Source organism: Cricetulus griseus, chromosome 2, assembly GCF_003668045.3.
Source record: "Cricetulus griseus strain 17A/GY chromosome 2, alternate assembly CriGri-PICRH-1.0, whole genome shotgun sequence".
NCBI lineage: Eukaryota > Metazoa > Chordata > Mammalia > Rodentia > Cricetidae > Cricetulus > Cricetulus griseus.
Window position 1 is genome coordinate 213,139,932 of NC_048595.1, and position 25,781 is coordinate 213,165,712.

The following is a 25,781-nucleotide window of genomic DNA, read 5'->3' on the forward strand; positions in this document are numbered from 1 at the left end:
CATCCGGTATGTGTTGTCTTTTTCTTTCACTGAAATCAGTTTTTTAAGTGCATATTAGTTACACATAAGAAAAGGTATCATTGTAACATTTTCATTCACGTATGTAATGCCCTTTGGTCATAGCCCCCCCCCCCGCCACCCTTTGTTGTCCTACTATCCCCTACCCTTCCCTAATAGTCTCCCACCTACTTCCCTGCCTCTGCTCAAAGCTCCAGAAACTCCACATATGAGAAAACACATGGTATTTGCTTTTTCTGTCTGTCTTATTGTGCTTAACATGATGATCTCTAGATCAATCCATTTTCCTGCCAGCAACACAGCTTATTTACAGCAGAGTACTGCTGTATCCCCCCCCCTTTTTCCCCGAGGGCAGTCTGTTTTATGCAAGCCATGATATAAAGTCCTCCATACTTACTCCTTCAGCTGGAGCTCGATAAGCCGGAGCCAGAGCTGACCTTAGACAGTGGCAGTCTACACATCATCCCAATGGACGAGTGTGAAAACAGTCTCGATAAACACTGGTGTGCAGATATCTCTATTGTAGTCTTCCTTTGATTCATTTAGGTAAATATTTTGAAGTGGTGTAGCTAAATCATGTGATATTTGGGAAGAGCATTTTTTTCTGAGCCCTAACATTAAGACAACAAGTTCAGGACAGTTTGCGCTGATACGTGTGCCTTTAACCCCAGCACTGTTAAAGTGGTGGGGAGGGGGTCAGAGGCAAATGGATCCCTGTGAGTTTGAGGCCAGCCTGATCTACACAGTGAATTCCAGGCTAGCCAGGTCTACATAGTAAGTCCCTGTCACAAAAACAAAACAAATTCACGCAAAACAACTTGTTGAGTCCACCAAAATGAAAGTAGGAGGTAGACTGCCTATTAAGAAACGCTGTTGAGAACTTTCATTCAGTTTCTGCCCTCTAGTGGACAAACGGACAAATCACTGTCTCAGAAGATAAGGATTGGTTCCCCCCCTCCCTTCCCATTCTGTCCTTTTTAACTACAATGAGGTAAGTATTTATTATAGTTCTATAAATACTTTTGACAAGGTAGCCATGTCAGTTTAATTTCTGACAACGCTGTCCTACATTTTTAGAGCAAACTCCATCTCTGTATTCTTTCAGTCTCTCAGCTCTTCTTCACAATTCGTATTTCCTCTTTAAATGACCCACACTCCCCACCCCCCACCCCCACCCCGTGACTTCACTGGGTCCCCCGGATAATCGCAGGTATCCCTTATCTTAAAGTGAGTTTACTGGCAAGCTTCATTCTACCTGTGAGCTTAAAGTACCACCCCAGGTGCCTGTGGCTAAGCTGTCCTCCAGGGAGGATATTTTGTGCACCACATTGTCCACTTTCGTCAGTTTGAATTTCATCTTTCAGTTTGTCTCCACAGAACTGGTACAACCTGAAACTGCCTTCAAGTAAAGAATAAAAAGCAGCGAGTTGGGGGGAGTGGAATGTTTTCTTTGGTTAAAAGTAAAAGTCTTCCCCACAACGCTCTCTGGATTTTTTTTTTTTTAATGTGTTCTTCTTAGTAACACCAAGTGTCTTGGCCAGCTCTGGCTGCTGTTGTGGTTTAAATGTGCAAATGTTAGCCAAACAGTGGTGGTGCACCCCTGTAATCCTAGAACTTGGGGGGCAGAGGCAGGTGGATCTCAAAGCCCACCGCCAGTGGGCTTGGTCTCTTTCATCTCCCCAAACAGCTCCACTTCTACATTCATGTCAAAGACAACTTTTGGTTTTTGTTTGTTTGTTTTTTGACACAGGTTTCTCTGTATAACAATCTTGGCTGTTCTGGAACTCACTCTGTGGACCAGACTGGCCTCAAACTCAGAGACTCACCTTGCCTCTGTTTCCTGAGTGCTGGGATTAAAGGTGTGTACCACCACTGCCTGACAAAGACGCATTTTTATAACTCAAGAAAAGAAAAAGAATGAAGAAGCATCTCAAAAAGTCTTCTATTCAATGAAAAAGAAAACTGTTCCTGTAGTAAAAAGTCTTGGCTTTAAAGATTATTTATGCTCTTGGGTTTGAAAATAATTTGGAAAAACTCTGGATCTTTCTGTCTTCTGAAATAGTACCTCAGGTCACTGACTTTAGTCGTAGGAAGGGTTAGGCACCAGTGTTCTCAGCCCCAGTCTCCTGGGACAGTGTCCATTCTCTGCTCTGAGAACTTAATTCTGCTTGGGGAGACAGCTAAGTCCATAAACTGCTTGCCACAAAAGCATGACACCCTGAGTTTGACCTTCACTTTTAAAACCGGACATGGTAGTATGTGCTGTAATCCCAATGCTGGGATGTGGAGCTGGGCAGGTCCCTGGGGCCTGCTAACCAACTGGCCTAGTTTACATGGAAATCTCCAGACCCTGAGGGACTGTCTCGAAATACAGGTGAGATGATACAGTACCTGAGAACAATACCTAAGCACCTAACCTCTGGCTTCTACGCTCATGTGCACACGAATGCTTGCATATACAACACACACATACACACACACACACACACACACACACACACACACACACACACACACACCAGTTCTGGGAAAAGGAACCAAGAATGTGTGTCCCAGTCAACAAGAGTCTTTGTAAAGGGTTTGTAGTGCTTTGAATAAGAGTGGCCCTCATAAATTCATGTATTTGAATGCTAAGGGTGTGACACTATTTGAAAGGCCTTTTGGAGGAGATGTGTCACTGGGGGCAGGCTTTGAGGTTTCAAAGGTCCTTGCTAGGCCTGGTGTCTCTCTTTCTGGTGCCTGTGGATTCAGATGTGGAACCCCTAGCTTCTTCTCCAGCACTATGTCTGCCTGAATGCTGCCATGCTCCCCACTTTGAGGATAATGGACTGAACCTCTGAAGCCAGCCACAATTAAATGCTTTATTTTATGAGTTGCTGTGGTCATGATGTCTCTTCAAGCAATAAAACACCAAGTCAGGGCTCTAGCTCTTCCCAGGCAGTACCAAGCGATAGACATCTTGGGACAACTGGCACAAGAACTGCATGACCAGGGGTAAGAGAAAGCCCTATCATAAGAAGTGGAAGTATGAAGCATGAGCTGGGATGGCCTGCTGCCAGCACTAAGACTGGCCCTTGTCGTATATACACAGACCGAGTTCGAGGAGGCAATAAGAAGTACTGTGCCCTAAGATTGGAGTGGGGAACTTTTCCTGGTTCTCTGAGTGTTGTACTCACAAAACAAGGATCACTGATGTTGTCTACAGTGCATCCAGTAACGAGCTGGTCTGCACCAAAACCCTGGAGAACTGCACTGTGCTTGTTGATAGCACACGGTACACACAGTGCTACCAGTCCCATTGTGCACTGTCCCTGGAAAGAGTCCCACTGTGCATTGCCCAGGGCTGCAAGAAGGGGACCAAGCTGACTCCTGAGGAGGAAGAGATTTTAAACAACAACAAAAAATGATCAAAGAAAATTCAAAAGAAACATGATGAAAGGAAACAATGTCAAAATCAGCAGTCATCTGGAGGCGTAGTTCTAGCAGGACAAGTAAGTGTCTGGCCTGTATTGCCTCACGACCAGGCTACTGTGGCAGAGCAGAGAGCTATGTGTGACAAGGCAAGGAGCTGGAGTTCCAGCTGAGGATGATCAAAGCCTGGGAAGGCAAATACACCATCATTTGCTGCTCATATAATAAAGGTGTTTACTGTTCTATTGAAAAAAAAAAAAAAAGACAGGGCTGTAGGCAGAGTGACCCTGGTGAAGCCCCTTTCAGGCTCCTGGGACACCTCACAGTCCTGAGCAATCTTTGGCCCTGCAGGGTTCACTGAAGCACAAAGGACGGGGTTCTGAGAAGGAGGTCAGCCCTTGTCCAGTGGCCACGACCCCTTCTGGTGTGCAGAGGGGTGATGCTGTCACAGGGTATTAACTTCTGCAACATAGTGTTGGATTGTGTAGCTACTGTTCATGTATTGACTTTCCAGATAGGAAAGGGAAATCTAGCATGTGTGCTCCTTGGCTAGCTGCTGTGGAAAAGAGAATTTGGAAAATTTAGAATAATTCCACAGTAGCCTTTGTTTTCCCAGAGGAAGGATGTCTCTTTCTTAATCGATGTGTAAATTCCAAGAAAGGACTCTTTCCAGGTCACAAGCACTCCCATGTCACAACAAAGAAGCCCATTTTGGCAAGGGGAATATCTTGCACTGTGATTAGAGCCACATCTTAAGGCCCTTAGGTGTTTAGTGTCCTTATCCCAAGCTGCAGCAAGTACTTAACAGAGCACTTCCTGGAGAAGAAAAATGGGATTGTATGCACAGTAGGTAGCGTTGCACTGACTCTAAGTTATTTGAGATTCTAAACTATGCTTCCATTGATTTGATCTGGGGTCTTGGAAGGTGGCTCACCAGCAAGTGCTTGCTGTGTAAGTGTGAGGAGCCCAGTTCAGTACCTAGCACCGGTGTAAAAAGCCACACACAGTACTTTGCCTCTGTGATTCCAGTCTAGGAGGATGGAGACAAAAGGACCCCTGGGGCCTGTGGAGCAGCCACTGAGCTGGAGGTCCAGTGAGAGACCCTGTTTTAGCTTCCAAAAAATAAGGTGAGGAGTGATTGAGGAAGCCCCTGGCCGCCATATGCCCATGCACACATGTACACATGCAAGTGCTCCTCCACAAACGTGTATCCACACAAAACAAACAAAAATGTATCAAAGATTGCCCTTCATAAACACATCTGTGTCCCAGTGAAGGTTTACATTTTGCCATTATGAATGATTGTGAAGACTGAAAACTCATAGTGGACACTGTTGTCTTTCACTCCACAGGCAGGATGTGTGAGGGATTTAGAACAACCACTCCCCCACAGGTGCTCTGGGCTCCAAACCACAGAGGGACAAACACAGGAGCAGAGGACAGTAGCTGAGCAGGAACTCGGCCTGCTCTGCTCCAACAAAGCCACTGCCAGAGACCGCAGATCTTTCTAAAATATTCCAGGAAAATTTGCTATCCAGCTTTCTCTGGCTCTTACATAGATCTGCGCCTCCTTCCCAAACCCTGCCACTGGGCTGGAGCCCAAATGCATAGAGACGGGCAGCGTCTGATGCTGCAGTTGAGAGGCTGAAGGTCTTCTGGAGACCCGTCTTCCTAGGAGATACTCAATAACTGCCACAGCCCTGGGGGTTTGTCTATTTACAAGTTTAGCCTCCCCCACCCTCCCATCCCGTGTGTGTGTGTGTGTGTGTGTGTGTGTGTGTGTGTGTGTGTTTCATTTGTCCACTGAGTGACACTCCCAGTCTTTGTGCTCTTTCCAGACCAGTTTCTTTTTGTCTCATTTTTAACTTGTAAGAGTTTTATGTAGTTTGATGACATTTGTCACTAGGTGTATTTTGCAAAATTTTCTTTCCATTTGTTTTTTCCCCTTGTTGTTATTGTTATCTGTTTGGTTTTGTTTTTAAAGACGGGGTCTCACCATGTAATTCTTGCTGGCCTGAAACTCAAGTCAGAAGATCAAACTGACTGCAGACTCGGAGATCCATGACTATGCCATGCCTCCTGAGTGCTGCATTAGAGCAGCCGCCATGCCTGCTTCATTTGCTTCTTAGTGGAATTATTTTTAAAACTATTTTAAGATCCTTTTTTGTTTGTTGTTTTAAATGTGTATGTGTGTAATTGGTTTGTACATGTGTGTCCACAGAATCGAGAGAGAGGATCGACTCCCGAAGCTGGAGTTACAGGCAGTTGGGAACCCCCTGATGTGGCTGATATCAGTGCAGGGAGCTGAATTTGGTCCTCTCCGAGATCAGCAAGTGCTCTTACCATAAAAGTATCTCTCCAGCCCCATAATGGAGTCCCTTGAGCACAACAGTGTCCTTCACATCCTGTCATGGTTCTTCATGGCCCCCTAGCTCGGAAATCCTTTGCCTAACCTGAGGTCATAAAATCGGTTGTTTTGTTTTGTTTTTTTGCTGCGTGTGATGGCACAGGCCTTTAATCCCAGCACAAAAGAGGCAGGCAGATCTCTGAGTTCGAGGCCACCCTGGTTTACAAAGCTGTTTCAGGACAGCCAGGGGTGTTACGCAGAGAAACCCTTTCTTGAAAAGTCAAAAACAGAAAAGCCAAAAGCAAAAAAAGAGTTTTAGTTTTAGGTGTTTCCTGGTGTCTTAGTTTCCTTCCTATTGTTGTGATAAATTACCAGCCCAAAAGTAGCCCGGGGAGGGAAAGGCTTAGTTTATCTTACAATTTATATTTATATTTATATATTTATATTTATATTGTCTATCATGAAGGGAAGTCAAGGCAGAATGTAGAAATGGGAGCTGAAGCAGAAACCATGGAGGAATGCTGTTTACTGACTTGTTCCCTATGGGTCATCTAGCTTAATGTACAACCCAAAACCATCTGCCTGGGAATGGCACCCCACAGTGTGTTGGGCCCTCCTACATTGACCATTGATGAAGAAAATGCCCTTCAGACTTGCCTATGGGCCAGTATTACAAAGGCATTTCTCAGTGAGATTTCCTCTTCATTGCTTATGCCTAGTGGACAAGCAAACAAAACCCAACCAGCACATATATCTGCTTCCCACTTAAAAGTAATTTTTATATAGTGTAAGGTAAGAGTCAAGATTCAGTTTCTGGCTTGGCAGTGATGGCACATACCTTTTTTTTTTTTTTTTTTTTTTTTTTTTTTTTTTTTTTTTTTTTTTTTTTTTTTGACAGGGTTTCTGTGGCTTTGGAGGCTGTCCTGGAACTAGCTCTTGTAGACCAGGCTGGTCTCGAACTCACAGAGATCCGCCTGCCTCTGCCTCCCGAGTGCTGGGATTAAAGGCGTGCGCCACCACCACCCGGCTGGCACATACCTTTAATCCCAGCACTTGGGAGGCAGAGGCAGGCGGATCTCTGTGAGTTTGAGGTCAGCCTGGTCTACAGAACAAGTTCCAGGACAGCCTCCAAAGCCACAGAGAAACCCTGTCTGGAAAAACAAAACAAACAAACAAATAAAAAGATTCAGTTTTTGAGCTAGGATATAGCTTGGATGTTAGATTGTTTGGAGAGAGAGAGAGAGAGAGGGAGGGAGAAAGAGGGAAAAAGGAGGAGAAGAGGGACGAGGGGGAGGAGGAGAAAAGGAAAGTAGGAAGGTGGGTAGGTCGATTCAGTTCTAGAAGATTGCCCTAGGGAGCATTTTAATAAAATTTCCATATATATTTGGCTTTTGGAGACAGGGTTTCTCTATTGCTTTGGAGCCTGTCCCAGAACTCACTCTGTAGACTAGGCTGGCTTCGAACTCACAGAGATCGGCCTGCCTCTGTCTCCCGAGTGCTGGGATTAAAGGCCGGTGGCAACTCCTGACAAAGATGTGTAGCCCAGCTGGCCCCGAACTCCGTGCTCCTCCTGCCTCTGCCTCCTTCGGCAAATCCTACCGGCATTCCCTTTCTAGAAGCCTAGTAGGGTCAGAAAAACAGATACCTGAAATATTAGGAGTCAATGAAAACCCTTGGGTAGGGAAGAGACACACACAATCTTAGTACAGAATCACAGGCCAGTTTTGAACAACCTGCATAGTTGAGGAACTTTCGAGGCTCGCGTGCAGTTTAAAGAGGCCTTGGACTGGTGGTACTCCCTGGTGTCTTGTTAGTGGCACATGAAAATCCTCCCTAGAATGCACCTTCATCCTAATCTCAAAGTGTTCCTGCGGGTAACTTCCCATCAGATGAACAGCCCAATGTTGTAGCACGTACCTGCAGTCCTGGTTACTCTTACCCACCAGGTGAGTATCTGCACCTCAGCATACAGTCTTGGTTCACTGACAGCAGAAAAGCCAGGGTTCTGCCATGGTATTGAAAGTGGCTGGAACTTCCGGAAACCTCTAAGGTGCAAGAGGTGCCAGGTAGCTCAGGGAGGCTAGGCATCCCGGGAAAGCAGATGCTAGTCCTGAAGGACCTGGCTGCAGTTACTTTATCCCGCCGGCCCATGCGGCCACTCAGTGAATGGCCCTCCTGCGCTCTCTAGTGGCATATTAGAACATTACGTCTTTTGCCACAGAAAACCCGTTTCACTTGGAAAGGAGCCAATAAATACAAATTTTAGTAAACGGCTAGTACCCTCCTCCAAGTTCTGGTCTATATGGGACCTCATAGTGAGATTTCATTTGCAAATGCCCTTCTTTGCTTGTGGAATGAGTTAAAGTGAAGTCCAAATGCATGGTGCCCTTTAAGAGATGAGAAATCATTCGTGGCCAGCAAGGAAAGCAGCCCATGTGAGAACGGAGGCAGAGATTGGGACAGTGCTGCTACAAGCCAAGGGACAGAGAGGATTGCTGACAATCATCAGCAATGAGCAAAGTGTACCGGAAATGAGTTCCTTCAGTTTTCAGCCCAGTGTGGCCAAAACCTTGACTCCTGGCAATTCTCCAAATCCTAGGGTAATAATATCCTTGCAGCGTTTTAAACCACCTATACTTTTCGGTAACTTGAGGTGATACACCCCAAATATTGAATCATTAAATATTTAGTTTCAGGGGCTGGGGGATAAGTCAGTGGGCAAAATGCTTGCCCAGGCACTAGGATCTGCGTTCTGATCACTATCACTCACATAACCCCAGCTCTGGAGGGGTGGACGCAGTCAGATGCCAGGGGCTCCACAGGTAGCCAATCCAGCAGAAATGGTGAGGTCCTGGTTCAGTGAGAGACCCTGTCTCAAAATAAGACAGGAAATGAAGAAGACAGCACACACACACACACACACACACACACACACACACACAGAGAGAGAGAGAGAGAGAGAGAGAGAGAGAGAGAGAGAGAGAGAGACATAGAGACAGACACACAGAGACAGACACACAGAGAGAGACACAGAGAGGAGAGGAGAGAGAGGAGAGAGAGAGAGAGAGAGAGAGAGAGAGAGAGAGAGAGAGAGACATAGAGAGAGACATATACATACATCACCACCACCTCACAAAAATGTTTAGCTGCAGTTTGTGGATCATCATCAAAACCCATGACTGGCAAGAAGCAAGACTGTATGGAACTGTGTTAAAACACAAGGTACTAGAAGACCCTGGAATGCTAATGCATGTCTCCAGTTCACTGCACATCTTTTAGATGTGTATTTATTATAATGTGTCTAATTGCAGCCATCAATGAGTCATGAGGCTCCCCCCTCAAGGGTTATTGTCTTCACTAACGACTATGAAATACCTACCAAACTCTGTTCAGTCTCAGATTTAACATTTTGGCTTCATTCCTTACCCCCTTTCGATATTATGTTGGGTTCCCATTACCAATAAAATATAATTCCTCATCCATGGGTGTCCAGTTCACACTCATGATGCCATGACTAATAAGCCACTGACTCTTGTTACCCATTTATTCCTTGTGTTTTTATCCACATCCATGTGGATTTTATACTTGCATGGATTTCAATAGAGATGAGTGTACCAGCCACCACACAGGGAGCAAACAGTATAGCAAGCACAATGACGGACAGCACATAGGCTCAGCCTGACACACACATATATGAGTGAAAGACATCTTAAGTGAGGCCACATTTCTTTTGGAGAGAATGAATGAACTGTGTGGTTGGTTAGCCCAGAAATAGAGAGCAGGGGAATCAGAGGTGAGGAATAATTTACAATCTATTAAAGGTGCCCATAAAATAAGGAAAGGCATTTGGTGTCAGTCAGCTCCACAGAGAATTCAAGGAAAAGGTCATACTCCAGATTCACACTAGACCTCATTAGTAGTTGGAGTTGTGCGGGGATTGGTGAGCTAGCTCACAGGAACCCCACAGTATGAAAGGTGCATGAACCAAATGTAGGGTGGATGACGACATTGGTAACCTAGGGATGGAGAATAAGAGAATCAACTGGGTGGGAGTGTTCAGCCAGATGATAGTGGAGAAATACAAATGAAGCCTCAAGGGCCTGGGGCTGTGTGTCAGGTGGCAGAGCAGCCTAGCATGCATGCATGAAGTAAAAGTACACTGTTAAGTGTGTCTCTAAGGGCATTTCTAGAGAGAACTCACAGGTGGGATGGCAACTGTTGAGGAACCACCTGCTTGAATATGTACGGACGGCTTCATCCAGCAGGCTGGGGACCCAGATGGAATAAAAGTGGAAAAGAGAAGGCCATCCAGCACGCATAAGCTCTGTTCTTCCTGAGTGTGTGTCTGTTACTCCTGCTGTTACTGACAGACATCAGACCAGCTCATCTAGCATTTCAACACAGACTCATCCAGTGACAAGTAGGAGCTTCCAGATGGTCAGCCCCACACTGGGACTGCATCATGGATCCCCTTTGCTCTGAGGCTCGCTTAGGCTGACAGGATACCAGGTTCCTTGCCTTTCCAGTGTGCTGGCAACCAGTGTGGGACCATACAACCTCTGGCCATGCACCCAAAGGAGTCTGTCTTGCTCCTGCTTATAGATTAACTATGATTTTCAAGCATCGCACCTCTTTTGCCTAATTTCTTATTTCCCTCTACATGTACATGTAAAGTCTTAACCCCAAGCCCCTAGAGCATCGTCATGATGTTCAGGAATTCATTCCCCAACTCAGTTGAAAGGTTATAGTGATTGTGGAACTGTCTCCAGCCCTGGAGCAGGCTGGTGGAAGAGGAAACTAAAGTCTGTGCTGCATTTAGTCCCAACTTAATTTTTCCACCACACTTAAAGATATTTGAGGATATAGAAATAAACATACTACTGACAAAACACATGGCACAGGCTGGTTCTTATCTTTTTATGAGGCCACTATGTTCTGTTAACAAAAAGGGGTGGGCGTTTGGGTATGTCAGACCTCTTCGTTAAAGCATCGATATTTGGGGCATAGACACATTTAGTGTACAGATGGAACCAGCAAACTGTGACAAAACTCCAGCAGCCTCCTGGTTCCTGTGATTTTACATGAGCCCAGGACTTCGGGGTTTATTTTCCATAACTTTACCTAGTTGTTGACGGTGGTTTTATTTGAGCGAGAGGCACAGGATCCTGAACTCTTGAGAGGTCAAGTTCACCCCACCTATCCTCTGACTGCACCAAGCCCAAGCCAGGAGCACTTGGTCTCTATGGCAAGTGCTCCCACATCTGGAGCCTTTCTCCATTGGGGGGGGGGGGGGGAGACAAGACTCTAAGTAGCGGGGAGCCAGCTTTCTCTGGGATTCTCCATCAAACCTGGCCAGGCCCGAGACATGAGCATCACCCCTCCCGTTTTCCCATGCACACCCACCCTGCACTTGTCCATCTGTGTTCTCTGAGCCCACACTGAGCCCCTGTGGCCCGCTGAGATGGTACCCGGTCCAGGAAGTACCCTGGAGCCCCCAGGTCGTGTCTAGGGACGGGTAGCCTCAGCTGCTGGAACCCTGCTCCTTCTGGCCACCACATGTGTTGGGCCATCTGTTCCATCATCTCAGGGGGAGAGCTAGGAGCAAATGTAGAAACACAGATTCCTTCCAAAATGCTGAATTGGCAGTGTTTTGGAGGCTTCTCTCCTGAGACTTCCAGAAGCCTGCCTTAGCATCTGTGACCCAACCGTAGAGATTTCAGTCCGTAAGGTTCTGACCTAGGATCTGATATCAGGGTGTTTGCTGCCGTGTGGCCCTCGGGCCTCTAGCTCTGTGTTGAGCCTCTAAGTAAGGGTAACATCAGGTCCTCACCTGCCCCTTAGTCCCTGGGAACCTCATCTTGCTGTGATAGATTCCTCATTTACAACATGGTGATAAAAACAACCCCAGGCTTTATGAAGACTTAAGCAAGTTTTACTAAGTGCTACAGAACAGAATAAAGTAAGGGTAAAAGCTGTGTCCTCTGTTACAGTTTGCAGTCTACCATGCTGCTGTGTAAAGGCATTTATCTGGTAACATAAGTTTTATAAAACCTCAGGCCTTACTCATGTCACATCTATATTGTCACTGCCTTGTACAGCACTTGGAGTGAGGTGGGTTAAAGCCACAGGCTACATAAAGAGGGAAAACTGGCACCTGTAAGATTTGTGTATCAGTTGTGGCTGAACTTACACTGTCGTATACACTGCCCAATTTAAAAAAATTTTGACTACTAGTGATTCATAAACTAAAATGGTCTTCCTTATCAGCAAAAGAATGCATGCAGAAACTGTTGCCCTGAAAAATTACTGTGTTGCTGGTAACACTATGATTGACATTCTGTTTTATAATTTATTTGATAATATACAAGGTGTTATTTGGCACTCTCTTTTTGGTTGTAATATGCAGATGCCTTGGGATATACTTAAAGCCAATAATCTGAAAGGAGAAAAACTGTGGTTCATGAAGATGTTGAAGAGAAGGCACTATTTGTAATTGAGAAAATCAGATAGAAGGTGAGTATTCAACACTATAGTTAAGTAAACATTGATGGTCAAAATGATAAATGCAAGATTATAAAAATTAGAGTACATTAAGATGAGTATGTGATTGTTTTTAAAAAATGGCTCATCTAGCATCAAAATAATATTGCTGGGGATGGGGACAGCTTAGAGGTAGAGTCCTTGCCTTCTATGTACAAGGCCCTGGATTGTATGCTCCATAAATAATAGTTTTAATAGTTACCAGAAGTTGAAAACTCCACCCAGAAGTCTTTTTCCCACGAGGCCATTTCTTTGGTCTCTTTGAACCTGCTCCAGGGAGAGCACTTTTCTTAGTCTTGTCCCTGTTCTCTGGCAGGTTCTTTGCAGCCCTGGCTGGTCTCCTATTAACATGTCATCACCGCTGGGCAGGGCTTTTTCAGAAGCTGGAAATCACTCACATACATGAGTTAATGGCTCTTAGCTCCTTCAGGAGGGCATCTTTGAAAGTGGTTGATGTTAAGGACAAGGGCAGTACTTCAGTAGTAGTTTCTGATTTTAGTTGTCTGGTTGGAAGAGGGAATTTTGTTGTCTTGTTTCCATTTCTATCTTTAGTGTATTTTCAGAGCATCTGTAAGGAGATTCCCACACCCTTGGGATTAAGCCTTATAGCCCTGGGGTATTGCCAGGCAAAATGATTGCAAAGTTAAAGGAGTCATCAACATGCCTTCTACAAATCCTGGAAGAGCCCGATGGACTTCTCATAGGAAAGACGGAGGAGGGGTGAAGAGCTCTTAGGAGTCACAAAAGAGAGTAGCCAAGCTGGAGCCTGGGTGAGGCCAAATGGGACAGTGAAATGCTGGATAAAGCCTCCCAGTGAAGAAAGGAGTTAGCAGGGGTTATGGGAAGGTGAGCTCTGGCTGGAATGAAATGGCTTGCTGTTTGGTCAGCTGCTTGTTTACTGCTCATTCACTGACCCAACAGAGGCTCTGGACACTTGCAGAGACCCTTTCCTGAATGAGACAATAAGGCAAAGCTTGAGGACCTTTTCAATGTTTTGCAAGGCTTGACCTATGCTCCAACAAAACTTTCCAAAACAGGGCTCTTTTGTGCCATTTCTGAGACTTGACATGTGACCTAGCAAAGGCTGCAATGTCGACAGCCCACAATTCATTCATTTATTCAAAGAAAACTTTGTACTTATTGAGTTTTCTATATGCCAGCTGGCATCCTGAAACTAGGTGGGGGTACTGTCATAACCAGGACAGAGAGGACAGAGACGACTCCACCTTTACTGGACTTTCAAAGCACAATTCTAAGAGTGCCCCTAAGCATATGGAGACCACCTGAAAGAGGGTTGGTCAGTGAGGCTGAGGCTCCACAATAAGCTGGAGACATAGCCAGAGGGAAAAAGCAGGCAACAGACCATAGACGAACTGCAGGACAATTTAACAAATTTTTAGTGTCATAGTTCCGGTAGTTGTAATGCACCGGAGGACTTTAGAGGAATGAGGTGGTCTGACTGATTATGACTGCAGCTGCTTTTTGACATGAAATACCCAGTATGCTCAGATTGTGCAAATTCCCAAAGTTCTCAACTAGCCTCATCTTGTTTGATGACTTGTTATAATCTTTGTTAACACAGCTAGTGGGAGGCAACAGTCTGAGCCATGTTTAAGTGCAAACCTGACTTCCTACTTATAATGAGATGTCGGCCCTGAAGCGGGACTACAAGTTCCTGCACTATAGGATGTGGGGGTAAAGGGAATTATTTATACGCAGAGCACAGAGGCTGTGTGTGCCTAGCACGACTGTGACAGGCTTTCAGAAATGTTCACTTTCGTTAGTTACTCCAGAGGGTTCCTACGGGGAGCACGGGACACTCGTGAAACTGCCAACTACCTTCCTCTAACTCCCCTTTCCTTTTTTGTGAAGTGGAACAGAGCTCAGCGCCCACTCTGGCAGAGGCGCAAGGCCAAGCTCGGCTTCAATACGGCCATTGTCATCAAGCCGCACCTCCCCCGCTTGCCGCGCGTCCCCATGGCAACTCGGGGCTTCGCCTGCCCCCCACCCCCGCCCCCCGTCCTGCGGACCGGAAGCCGTGCGCGCCGGGGGCTTGTGGGAAGAGGCTGTAAGCGACGGTGCAGCGTCTGCCCGGGACGGCGAGGCTGCGGTGGGTCCCGAGACGGAGGTCAGCGGCGTGCGGGGGCAGGGTTCGAGGAGGGGGCGCGGGTCGGGGCGCGGCGGCCGAGGGCCCGGCGTCGTTCGGCGTCTCGGGCGTGCGCGGAGAAGGCCGCGGCGGAAGGGCGGCGACGGCGGCCTGCCGCGCTTCGGGAGTCCGCCGAGCCTCTCGCGCCCGCGTCCTCGCCGATATGTCCTCCCCTCCCCCACCGACCGGTTTTGTTCTATTTCGAGGCTCTGTCCGCTCGCGGAGCGTTCTGGGAGTCGCTTAAACCGAGGTGGGATCCGTGGTTCTCGCGCACGGCCTTCTGGGATTTGTAGTCCCGCCGGTCTAGGGCGGAAGTGCCCGTCCTGTGTGGAGACGGGTGTTCTGGGGCCTCTGCGGCCCTTCGCGGTGGATGCTGGGAAGAGGACATCAGCGGGGATTACTGGGGCTGGCTGGGCTCGGCGCTGTGAGGCGGGAGGTCGTTGAAGACCAGGATCCCGCCAAGTGCTTGACGGCGTTTCTCCTCGTCTCATGAGCCTGGTGCAGTACAAAATAGAAGAAAAAGCAATTTCTATTACGTAGAAATGCTTGAGCCGTTGATAGGGTCTGGTCCAGGAATAGGAATAAATAACCTGGATTTTGCTAGCAGGCCATCATCCCACTCAAGAATATTTATGGATCTATATGGTCTGTCTGTTTGATACAGTATTTTTTGATTGTCTTCCTCTTGACAGGTTTCAATAAGATTTTCTTAAGTTTCTGTGTTTTGTGTGTGTGTGTGTTTTTAATATTCTTGGCTCTGATAAATAAACAGTAGCTGTAAAGCGTATTGTTCCGTTCATTTGTTTTGTTTTGTTTTTCCAGACAGGGTTTCTCTGTGTAGTCCTGTCTGCCCTGGTACTGGCTCTGTAGACCAGGCTGGCTTCGAACTCAGAGATCCGCTTGCCTTTTGCCTTCCAAGTGCTGGGGTTAAAGGCATGTGCCATCACCGCCTAGCTAAGCTTATTATTCTTAATGTGCTGTGAACCATGGCACCAGTATGATTTTGCAAATACTAAAAGGATCAGAAAGTAGCTCACAGATTTCCCCAAAGGAAAAGCTAGGGGAAGCTACTTAAGGAAAAAGACTCTGGGCCATTATGAGAAGTTGTGAGTGCTTTTTCCTAATAGAATTTGCTGCAGTTGATTAACTGTCACAGTAAGTTTAAATGCATGTATGGTGGTGGATGCCTAAATAACATTTGCATGTTATGTGCAATAGTTTCTTCTCCAGCGTTATGTGAACTGTGTCAAAGTGAATCTGTGACAAGATCTAACAGCCCAGTTGTTTTTGCTATGTAGATGAGGATAGTCTTATTCTACCTAGGTACTGGGATTACAGGTTTAGGACACCATACCCAGCTACTAGTGAACATTTTTCACATTTATTTTGTTTAGGAAGTTCCTAAACACCTCAGTTTTGTTTTTTTAACTTCAAAGCAGTGCGCGCACGCGTGCGTGCGTGCGTGCGTGCGTGGTGTGTGTGTGTGTGTGTGTGTGTGTGTGTGTGTGTGTGTGTGTGTGTATGCCCGTGAGTGTGCATTGGCCTTGAATACAGTCTCTAACCCCAGGGGTGGGGAGGCAGTTTACCTGGTTCCTACTCCAGACTTGCAAAAACAAAATGAAAAGTTGGGCGGGCTAGGTAGCTCATTAGGTAGGGGGCTTGCTCCAAGCCTGACAACCTGTATTGGATCCCAGATTCCACAAAGCAGGAGGAGGGAACAAGTTTCTGCATCTTGTCCTCTGACTCCCACACCTGTGCGGAGATGTATAAACACAAAATAAATGTCAAAGTTTTGAGTCCCACAGTTCTGAATATTTAGTTTCTTATTTTATGTATGTGTATACCACGTGTCTTCCTGGTGCCTAAGGAGGTCAGAAGAGTGTTTGTAGTGCTGGGAATAAAACCTGGGTCCTCTGCAAGGACAGCGAGCATTCTTACTTGCAGAACCCAAGGGTTCAGAACATTTGGAGAGCACTTCGATAGGTTGATTCTTACATGGGTTCTTTAGGCTATTTAATTGCCTTTTGTTACTATATGTCACAGACTGACAGTCTTTCGCTGGAAAGGGCCAGGTTGTAAATAAATCCTAAGTTGTTTTAGATCTTAGCAGAAATTGTTGAACCCTATCAGTGATACCTTTATAGCCTGAACCATGATTAAATTTAATGATTTATAAACAACAAATTTAAAAAATATTATGGGGCTGGAGAGATGGCTCAGTAGTTAAGAGCACTGGCTGCTTTTCAAGAGGACCCAAGTTCAATTCTCAACACCCATATGGCCATTCCCAATGTCTGTAACTTTGTTCCAGGGGTACCAGCACCCTCACACAGACACCCTTATAGGCAAAAACCAATGCACATAAAATAAACCATTACAATTTTTAAAAATATTTTTACATTTTGTGTATGTGTGTAGGCATGCACGTGCAATGCCACACTTGTGGAGACCAGAGAACACCTTGCAGAAGTAAAGTTCTCTCCTATGTACATGCTGGTTATCAGACTCAAGTCATCAGGCTTGATCGAGGGTACCTTTGCCAGCTGAATGACTGTTGACCCTAGACTGATACATCATATTTTCCTATCATGAAATGTTTCTATGCTTTTTAGCCATTTAAATTTTTACACTATGGATAGTGTAATTGGCAGCAGGCTAGATTGGCTGTAGTCTACCAACTATGATAGCATTTCAGTCAATATAGACTATTGATTAGAATTTTTAATCCAGTAAAAAAAAAAAAAAAAAAAACTAGTTTTTTCGGTTGTTTTCAAATATCTTGGGGTATTTGGTAATTTATGTGTCTTTCATTTCTTATTCCTTAGGAGTACCTTTGAGGAAAACAAAGTATTTCTCTGGGTGAGGTCTATATCCTGCCTTGACTGCCTTTCTTGAAGTATTGTGACAGGATGTCTGCACAATCGGTGGAAGAAGATTCAGTACTTATCATCCCAAATCCAGATGAAGAAGAAAAAATTCTGAGAGTGAAACTAGAGGAGGATCCTGATGGTGAAGAGGGGTCAAGCATTTCCTGGAATCATCTCCCTGACCCAGAAGTTTTCCGACAGCGGTTCAGGCAGTTTGGATACCAGGATTCACCAGGTCCCCGAGAGGCTGTGAGCCAGCTCCGTGAACTTTGCCGCTTGTGGCTCAGACCAGAGACACACACGAAGGAACAGATACTGGAGCTGGTAGTGTTGGAGCAGTTTGTTGCCATCTTACCCAAGGAGCTACAGACTTGGGTTCGAGAACATCACCCAGAGAATGGAGAGGAGGCAGTGACCGTTCTAGAGGACTTGGAGAGTGAACTGGATGATCCTGGACAGCCGGTGAGCATGCTTGCCTCATTTTGCCCAAATCAGAAACACTAACATAGCAGTTGGGCAAACTGCTGGATTAACTTCACTTGACTAAGTTAAAATTATGTCTATGCCTCCTTCCTTGTCAATCTGCAATATCTGTGCTGCTCTGCAGTTGGAATTGTCTTTGGGCCACCAACCAACTCCCAAATGAAGACACAGAGACTTATTATGAATGCTCGGCCTTGGCTTAGGCTCGTCCCACTAGCTCTTTTAACTTAACATGTTTCTATTCATCTACATTTTGCCTCGGAGCTTTTTACCTTTCTTTCATTCTATATGTCCTACTTGCCTGCTTCCTCCATGGCTGGCTGGCTGGCCCCTGGTGTTTCCCTGTTGCCTTCTTTTCTTTCTTCTGTGAGCCTAAATCCCTCCTCCTACTTACTCTCCCTGCCCAGAAGTTCCACCTGGACCTCCTTCCTCGCTCTTGGCCATTCAGCTCTTTATTAGACTAATCAGGTGCCATACATAGTCAGGCAAGGTAAAACAGCAACACATCTTTACATAGTTAAACAAATATTCTGCAACACGATGCAACACATTAAACAAATATTCCACAACACTGCTTTGCTATCTAGGACTTTGTAGTATATTTTTTGTGGCTTCTTTTATGTGTGCTTAGTATCAAAATTCCTTCTCAACCAAACTAAAATCTTGTTTTCAGGTTTCTCTCCGTCGCCGAAAACGGGAAGTGCTTGTAGAGGAGATATCTCAAGAAGATGCTCAGGGATTACCAAGTTCTGAGCTTGATGCTGTAGAGAATCAGCTCAAGTGGGCATCCTGGGAACTCCACTCTCTGAGGCACTGTGGTGAGGACCAGAACACCATGTGGCTTTTGTCCAAAGTGCTTTGCTTGTTCTATTGGCAAAACACTTTTAAGCTGCTCTTTAGAAATAGCTGTACTGTGAAGAGCTTGACTTTACTGATGATAGACTCACTGGCCTCAGGTGGTTTTACTCCTAGACATTAACATCTTTAGGTTTTCTTTCAGCCTTCTTTCATGAAGACTACCCATATTGTGGCTCACATTTGCCTTATTTTGAGCCAGTGCCTGTAAGACCATGTCTGTTTTGTACATGGTACTGCTTATCTGTTATCTGTTTTATGCTGTTTTGATTTTAGTTCCGTGCCTAACCATATTAATATGGTAAACTTATTTGAAGTCTCCCCCTTTTTATTTGTTTTGTTACTAAAGTCTTCCTAAAATTCCAGCTATTTCTGTTTTTTTACTTCAATATTTTACCTAGTCTTTTTTTTTTTAATTAAGAAACCTCCCCCCCCTTTTAATTTTTTTAGTTTATGTGTATGGGTATTTTGCCTTCATGTGTGACTGTGTAGCATGTACATGCTGGGTGTCCTTGGAAGTCAGAAGATGTTTCTTTAACACGGATCTTTTAATTTATTGTATATTGAACTTTTAAGTGTCATGACTTTTGTTTGTTTATTCTGTTGTTTTGAGACTTGGTCTCATTCTGTGGGCCTGACTAGTCTGAAACTGGCCTTGAAGTCCCAGACATTTGCCTTCCTCTGGCTCCTTTAAGTGCTGGAGTTAATGGAGTCTGCCACCACACCCAGTCCTTGGCTTGTTTCTTAATCAGGACTCATGGTTTCTGTTTTGATTCTAGTATTGGCTGTGACACGATGACTTATTTCAGCAATAACTATTGTTTGACAGATTTTTTTTATACATTCATTTTGATATTTCTTAAAAACCGTTTCTTAATGGCCATTATTTTTCTTCCCAAAGTTTCAGACCTAGCCTGTATCAGTTTGGTTTTTTCCCCTTTATTTTATAATCTATTTGTCACCCTTTTGACTATTTTAAGAAATAGTCAATTTTAATAAAAATAGTATATTGGATTTTTAAAATTTTTTTTTATTGCATGTATGTATGTATATGTGGTGTATATGTATGCTACTTGTTCAATTGCCCAAAGAGGTCAGAAAAGGAAGTCGGACCCCCCCCCCTCCAGACCTGGAGTTGTGATGTTTGTGAGCCTCCCAGTGGGGGTGCTGGGAACTAAGTTTGGGTCCTCTGAAGGATCATGTGCTCTTCATGGCTGGGTGGTGGCACACACCTTTAATCCCAGCATTCGGGAGATTTGGGAGACAGAGGTATGTGGATCTCTGAGTTTGAGGTCATCTTGGTCTACAGAATCAGTTTCAGGACAGCCAGGGATACACAGAGAAACCCTGTCTTGAAAACCAAGAAAAAAATTAAGTAAAAACCTTCTGTGTCATTTTGCTGTCATGTCATTAGCTCATTGATCTCATATCTCCCCGCCCCCTTTTTTTCTTTTTGAGAAGTGTCAAATTTATATATTCATAGATATATACAGTTTTGGTTTTGTTTGTTTTATTTTGTATTTAGTTCATGAAAACCTTTTTTTGTCAGGTGTGGTGGTGCACACTTTTAATCCCAGCATTTGGGAGGCAGAGGTAGGCAGATCTCTGTGAATTCAAGGCCAACCTAGTCTACATAGCAAGTTTTAGGCAAGTTCTTTCCTCTACAAATAGGAACTGAGTGATATTTACATTTTCTCTGTATTTCAGATGATGATGCTAGGACAGAGAATGGAGCACTGGCTCCCAAGCAGGAGATTGCTTCAGCTGTAGAATCTCATGAAGTTCCTGGTACTCTTAATATAGGTGTTCCTCAAATTTTTAAATATGGAGAAACCTGTTTACCCAAGGGCAGATTTGAAAGAAAGAGAAATCCTTCTCGAAAGAAACAGCACATATGTGACGAATGTGGAAAGCACTTCAGCCAGGGCTCAGCCCTTATTCTTCATCAGAGAATCCACAGTGGGGAGAAGCCTTATGGATGCGTTGAGTGTGGAAAAGCCTTCAGCAGAAGTTCCATCCTCGTGCAGCACCAGCGAGTCCACACTGGAGAAAAACCTTACAAGTGTCTTGAGTGTGGGAAAGCCTTTAGCCAGAATTCTGGGCTCATTAATCATCAGCGAATCCACACTGGGGAGAAACCATATGAATGTGTTCAGTGTGGAAAATCCTACAGTCAAAGTTCAAATCTTTTTAGACATCAGAGAAGACACAATGCAGAGAAACTTTTGAATGTTGTGAAAGTTTAAAAAATTAGGGGGAAACAATAAGCACTCAGGTCTTTGTCTTCAGAAATGAAGACAAAATTAAAAACATGAAGTGATACAGAAAAGATTTTTTTCCCTGTTGACTGAGAAAAATCCACTGGGAAATACAAAAAAGAAATCTTTATTCACCATTGTTATCTTGAAAGAAATGGTGTTATGCCTAGAAACTGAAATTTTAAATAATTCAGGTGTTAATACCTAAATTTTCCATGTGATGTTTATAGTCTCTTTTTTTTTTCCTCCCAAGTAATAAGCTACCTGATTCTTTGTCCCTTTCTTAACAATTTCCTTTTTCAGACAAATTCTTTATTTCTTTGTTGGCCATTGGAATGTTTTGTAAGGATACATACCTTTCTATTTTAAAAGGCAGCATAGGAATTGTAAGATCTAAAAGCCCATCTTCAACATCTAAAAACACCTTTGAAAATTTAATTTCCTTTGTTCAGTTTGAGTATATTTGGGAAAAATAGAAGATAAAGGCCAGCCAAAGCCTCAGTGTTAAATGAGCCTTAAGATCTCAGATGGGTGACGGTGGCAAAACTTCAATGTGTAACTTCTCCAATTTCTCCCTTTCACTCTTTCAAGTTTTGCCAGTTAAGTACAGTCATCTTTCTACAGGAGAACTCAACAACAAACAAAACCTGATTTTTATCTAACTTGTGGGCATCTTACTAATGAAGGCAGTTTTCCTGTGTAAAAATAGACACTTGTAAAAGTAAAGGTAAATATAACACTAAGAAAGAATTTGTAGTGAATGCTGGTGTTGAAAGGCAAATGTAAAATTAAGGCAATATATGATGTGGCTTTTAGAAAAAACTCACAGTCTAACTCCTTTTGCCCTCATCCTAGTTAAGGATAGGAAATTCCTTGATGGGAGGGCAACGATATCAGGTTTGCTATTTTTATTCCTTTGGTACAAAAGGGTTGAACACCAGGCTAAAACAGCCATGCATTTATTATTAAACATTTCTACCGACAATGCACTGTGCAAGGTACTGTAATCCTACTGTAAGTAGGTAGGTATTTGTTACACTGTAAGTCATAAGGGTGTCCCCATCAGCGTTCCCAGGTCACCTCTGAGATTCCCAGAGTTGTAGTTCTCTCTTACTGGTGTGTTGTGTTTGGAGGGAGAGATGTCAGCTCAGAAAGCTAGCTAGTTAGCTCTTAGCACTTTTCAGAGGTGAGTTTAAGATACACTCTTTTAGTTTGAGAATTTTTGGATCTTAAAAATCCAAATGTAATTTCTAGTAGCATAGCAGTTTATAACTACATGTTAAGTTGAATGGCTGTTCTACTTTAAAAATAAACGACTAGGCTATTAATAACTAGTTTATTAACTGTCAGAATTGATTGAATTTTTTAATTTACAGTCTTAACAAATTTTCTTTAAAAAAACATATTAAAAGTAATACATTTTAGTAGTAGGGTTCTGTATGCCTTGGCTAAGAATCCAAGTACTGTGGTTCTACTGTTTAATGGCAAACTCTGGAAGTAAAAGCATTGAGTATAAGAGGTTTGGGTTTTTTTGTTTGTTTTTTTTATGTAAGACAGGCATCATTACATGGAAAATGATCCATGGGAGTATAAATATTTCCATCGATTTGGGTTCTATCTGGTGCTTGGTCAAATTTTAAAATGAAAATGAGATTTTTGCGTGAGCCTATTGAAAAACAGTAATAAATACTATGCCAGCTGGTGAAGTGAGGCCGAATGAAGCTTGTTCATAGAGTTCTGATAACAATTATAAGAAATGTGCTTTATAGATTAAGATTTATTGAAGTATAAATATGTAGTAATGCTATAATGTATTTTTAAGTTATACAAGAAAATGTAGGGACTTTGTTTGGGTCTTTTCTCTGTGGCTGAGAGGAAACAAGTTAATGTCCAATAAAGCTCTAAACTCCTCTGCTCTAAAATAGAGTAACCTGGAATCGCTTTTCGTATTTATTTATGACTGGCGCTTTCCCAGTAATTTTTTTGAGGTTGTACATTTGAATGACTGCTTCGGTGACAGAATAGTTAATGGGGGAGTAACCTCTCAGGATGGAATACCAGATTTAACAATTTTAGGGGTAGATGTGCCATAAAGGCCCAAACTGTTTGTCAATGTGAAAGCATGGAAGAGGTGGTATTAGAGTTGGCAAATAGGTGTTGTCTTGCCGGCTCTTACACCTGTGTGTCTGTTGGGAAGGTTGCTCAGACAAGGGACTGGTCTAAAACCCCTCATGGTATACAGGAAAAAGAAGCAGTGGGATGTGTACTTAATTGACTCTGGCTAGATGTAAGTCCCCACTAGACAATTTACAGTGACAGTGACTGCTGACTTCAGACCTGTCTCCACACAGGTCATAATTTAGGGTGCCCAGTCTAAAGACGTAGACATGTAGCAGTGCCAATCGGTGGACTAACCTGTACCTTTCTGGTTAGTAAAATGAGCAGTTACATGAAGGCATGCACACTAACTGGCCCAACAGCCTGTTTAGTGGTTTTATATATTCAGAGCTGTTTGACCATTAGCAGCCTGTCTTACAGCTGTGTGAGCTTAGGGAAGGTTACCTGTACTGAAAAAAATGCGTGTGCTAAGCATCGGATTTTAATGCTTAATCTCATCTGGATTTGTGGACTAGATAAGACCCAATGATCATGTATGTCACTTGGAAATGGCCAGTTAGAGTTAAAACACAAACTTAGTCCTATGGATTCCCAAGGCCAGGTTTTTTTTTGTTTGTGGTGGTGGCTCACACCTTTAATCCCAGCACTCAGGAGGCAGGGGCAGTTGTAACTCTGAGTTCAAGGCCAGCCTGGTCTACAGAGTGAGTTCCAGGACAGCCAGGACTAGGACTTCACAGAGAAATCCTGTCTCAAAAAACAAAAAAAGTGACGGGCATTCAAATCCTGTCTAGTAGCAGTACATCTTTTGTTTAACAAACTTGGAAGTTATTATATATACCCATTTAAGTTTTTCACAATGCAGAAACAAAAAATGAAAAAAAGCATCAGATTTAGCCAGAAATGGTGGTAATCTGGTTTATTGTCCTTTTATACATGTTTAAGCAAACATCTTTTAAAATAGTAGTCTTGGGTTGAGTACAGGCACTGACTAAAGTGCTTACTCTGCTCTACTCCTTAGCAAATGTGTATGTACTGGAGTGAGATGTGCTTTCCCTCCCTCCCGCACTGGTGTGGATATTTTCCTTAGTTAAATCGTATTCCACTGCATCCTTACACTAAGTCCATCTAATTGACCCCACTGATTGGTTTGTAGGTTCTTTATGCATAACAGATATGGTTGACATCCACAAACATCCATTTTACTACCTATGTAGTTGTCCCCGTAACACAAATAACTAGAAATGGATTTATTTATTTATTGTCAGAAAATATTTGACATTTTTGAGGAAATACAACTTAAAAAGTAGGACTAATTTATAACTCCACGTAAGAGTAAGAATGCCTGTTTGCACGCCTGTCAGTGCTACATTCTGAAAATGGTTTGCTTATCTTATGGGCCAGTTCTTTTTTTCTTTTTTTTTTTTTCTTTATTAGTAAGAAAGTAAGAAGGTACATTTTTTTGTTGTTGTTGTTCATTGGCTGTTTTTATGTCCTGCTCTGGTCTTGTTATTTCATTTCTTTCTTTGTTTTAATTATGAAAGTATAAATGACTACAGTTAATATATAAAATTAAGATATAGATGTAAGACAGACCATTTTCCCCAGGTCAGTTCCACTTCCCAATTTATTGTATATCCTAGTACAGTTTGTACACATTTCCACAAGAATATAGAGGAATGTGGACACCTTTAAAATAAACAGGATTACGTATGAATTTTAAGACACCTTTGTCTATGTATTTTGGTCTTCAAATTCCTGTGGTGGAATGATTGGCTGTAAAACATTTGCTGTCTGACACTCTCCTCTGTCTTCCATCTTTACCTCTGCAGAACCTTACCTACCCTGGGTAGTTCTTACCTGTTTGGGAAAAGGAGAGAGTAAAAAGAAACCTTCCTTATTTGCATTTCCCTGATGAAGAGTGCAGTTGTTCTTTTTGTGTCTATTGGTCATTTATAATTGCCTGAGAATTGTTCATAGCTTCTGTTGCCTTTATGTTGGGTTATGTGTGGGTATCTGTGTTTGTTCAGCATCTCCTCCCTCACTTATGGTAACAGTATCCTTATTTATTGTGGTTAACGCATTCCATATGGCTTTGGTGAGCACATGACCAGGCCTGGCCTCCTGAGCCACACTAGCCACAGTGATTAGAGTGTGGGCATGCAGTTTGAAGCAGGCTAAGGCGAGTGCTCAACAGAACTGCAGCTACTGGGAAGAAGGCTTTGGAGATACTGGAGACCTAAGGACGATGTGAGCCTGAATTCTTACTGTTGGAGAAAGTATCTGAGGAGAAAGAAACTCAAGAGGCTAGCAGAGATGGTGAGAAAACTAAGTTCTGATGTCATTTTTCTGGAGGCCCTAGATCCCGTTGTGCCTAAAGCCTGCCCTACCTCTGGACTTTAAAGTTTTGTGAGCCAATAAAGTCCCTTTCTTGTTTATATCATTGTATTTGGCTTCTGTCCTGATTAATATAGGATATTTGTATTTTCTTATTGATCTGTAGAAAACCTTTGTAGTTTTACATTCTAGATTCATGCATTATATAAGTTAATAAAATTAACAGTGGCCTTTTATGATTTGGGCTGTGTCAACCTCTGCTATGTGTTACTTTATTCTCCCCTCCCCAATTCACACAGTGTTCCCATATTTGACATTCTAACAGTTACTTAGTGCTGGCTTTCATGTCTGAGCAACCTGTCATATTGCCTCCAACAGTTCTCTCTCTCCAGATTCATTTGGGT

General features: G+C 43.6%; 1 protein-coding gene across 5 annotated transcripts; it reads left to right on the forward strand.

Annotated features, from left to right (window-relative positions):
• Nucleotides 1-14,314: 14,314 nt before the first annotated feature.
• On the forward strand, nucleotides 14,315-25,613 carry Znf24 (zinc finger protein 24). 5 transcript variants are annotated; one of them, XM_027400569.2, is made up of 4 exons: nucleotides 14,315-14,444; nucleotides 17,288-17,791; nucleotides 18,486-18,630; nucleotides 20,375-25,613. In XM_027400569.2, exons 2-4 carry the CDS (start codon nucleotides 17,372-17,374, stop codon nucleotides 20,911-20,913), a joined length of 1,104 nt encoding a protein of 367 aa, XP_027256370.1. In that variant the 5' UTR covers nucleotides 14,315-14,444; nucleotides 17,288-17,371; the 3' UTR covers nucleotides 20,914-25,613. The 5 variants fall into 5 exon arrangements, with proteins under 5 accessions (XP_027256370.1, XP_027256371.1, XP_027256374.1 ...); XM_027400570.2 differs by having other exon boundaries at nucleotides 14,323-14,426; XM_027400573.2 differs by lacking the exon at nucleotides 14,315-14,444 and adding an exon at nucleotides 14,578-14,712 and having other exon boundaries at nucleotides 20,375-25,478.
• The last annotated feature ends 168 nt before the right edge of the window (nucleotides 25,614-25,781 follow it).

Coding starts and splice junctions, on each gene's coding strand:
- Znf24 (XM_027400569.2), top strand. CDS start 17,372: ATGTCTGCACAATCGGTGGAAGAAGATTCAGTACTTATCATCCCAAAT. Junction 17,792..18,485: donor TGGATGATCCTGGACAGCCG/GTGAGCATGCTT, acceptor TCTTGTTTTCAG/GTTTCTCTCCGTCGCCGAAA. Junction 18,631..20,374: donor CCACTCTCTGAGGCACTGTG/GTGAGGACCAGA, acceptor TCTGTATTTCAG/ATGATGATGCTAGGACAGAG.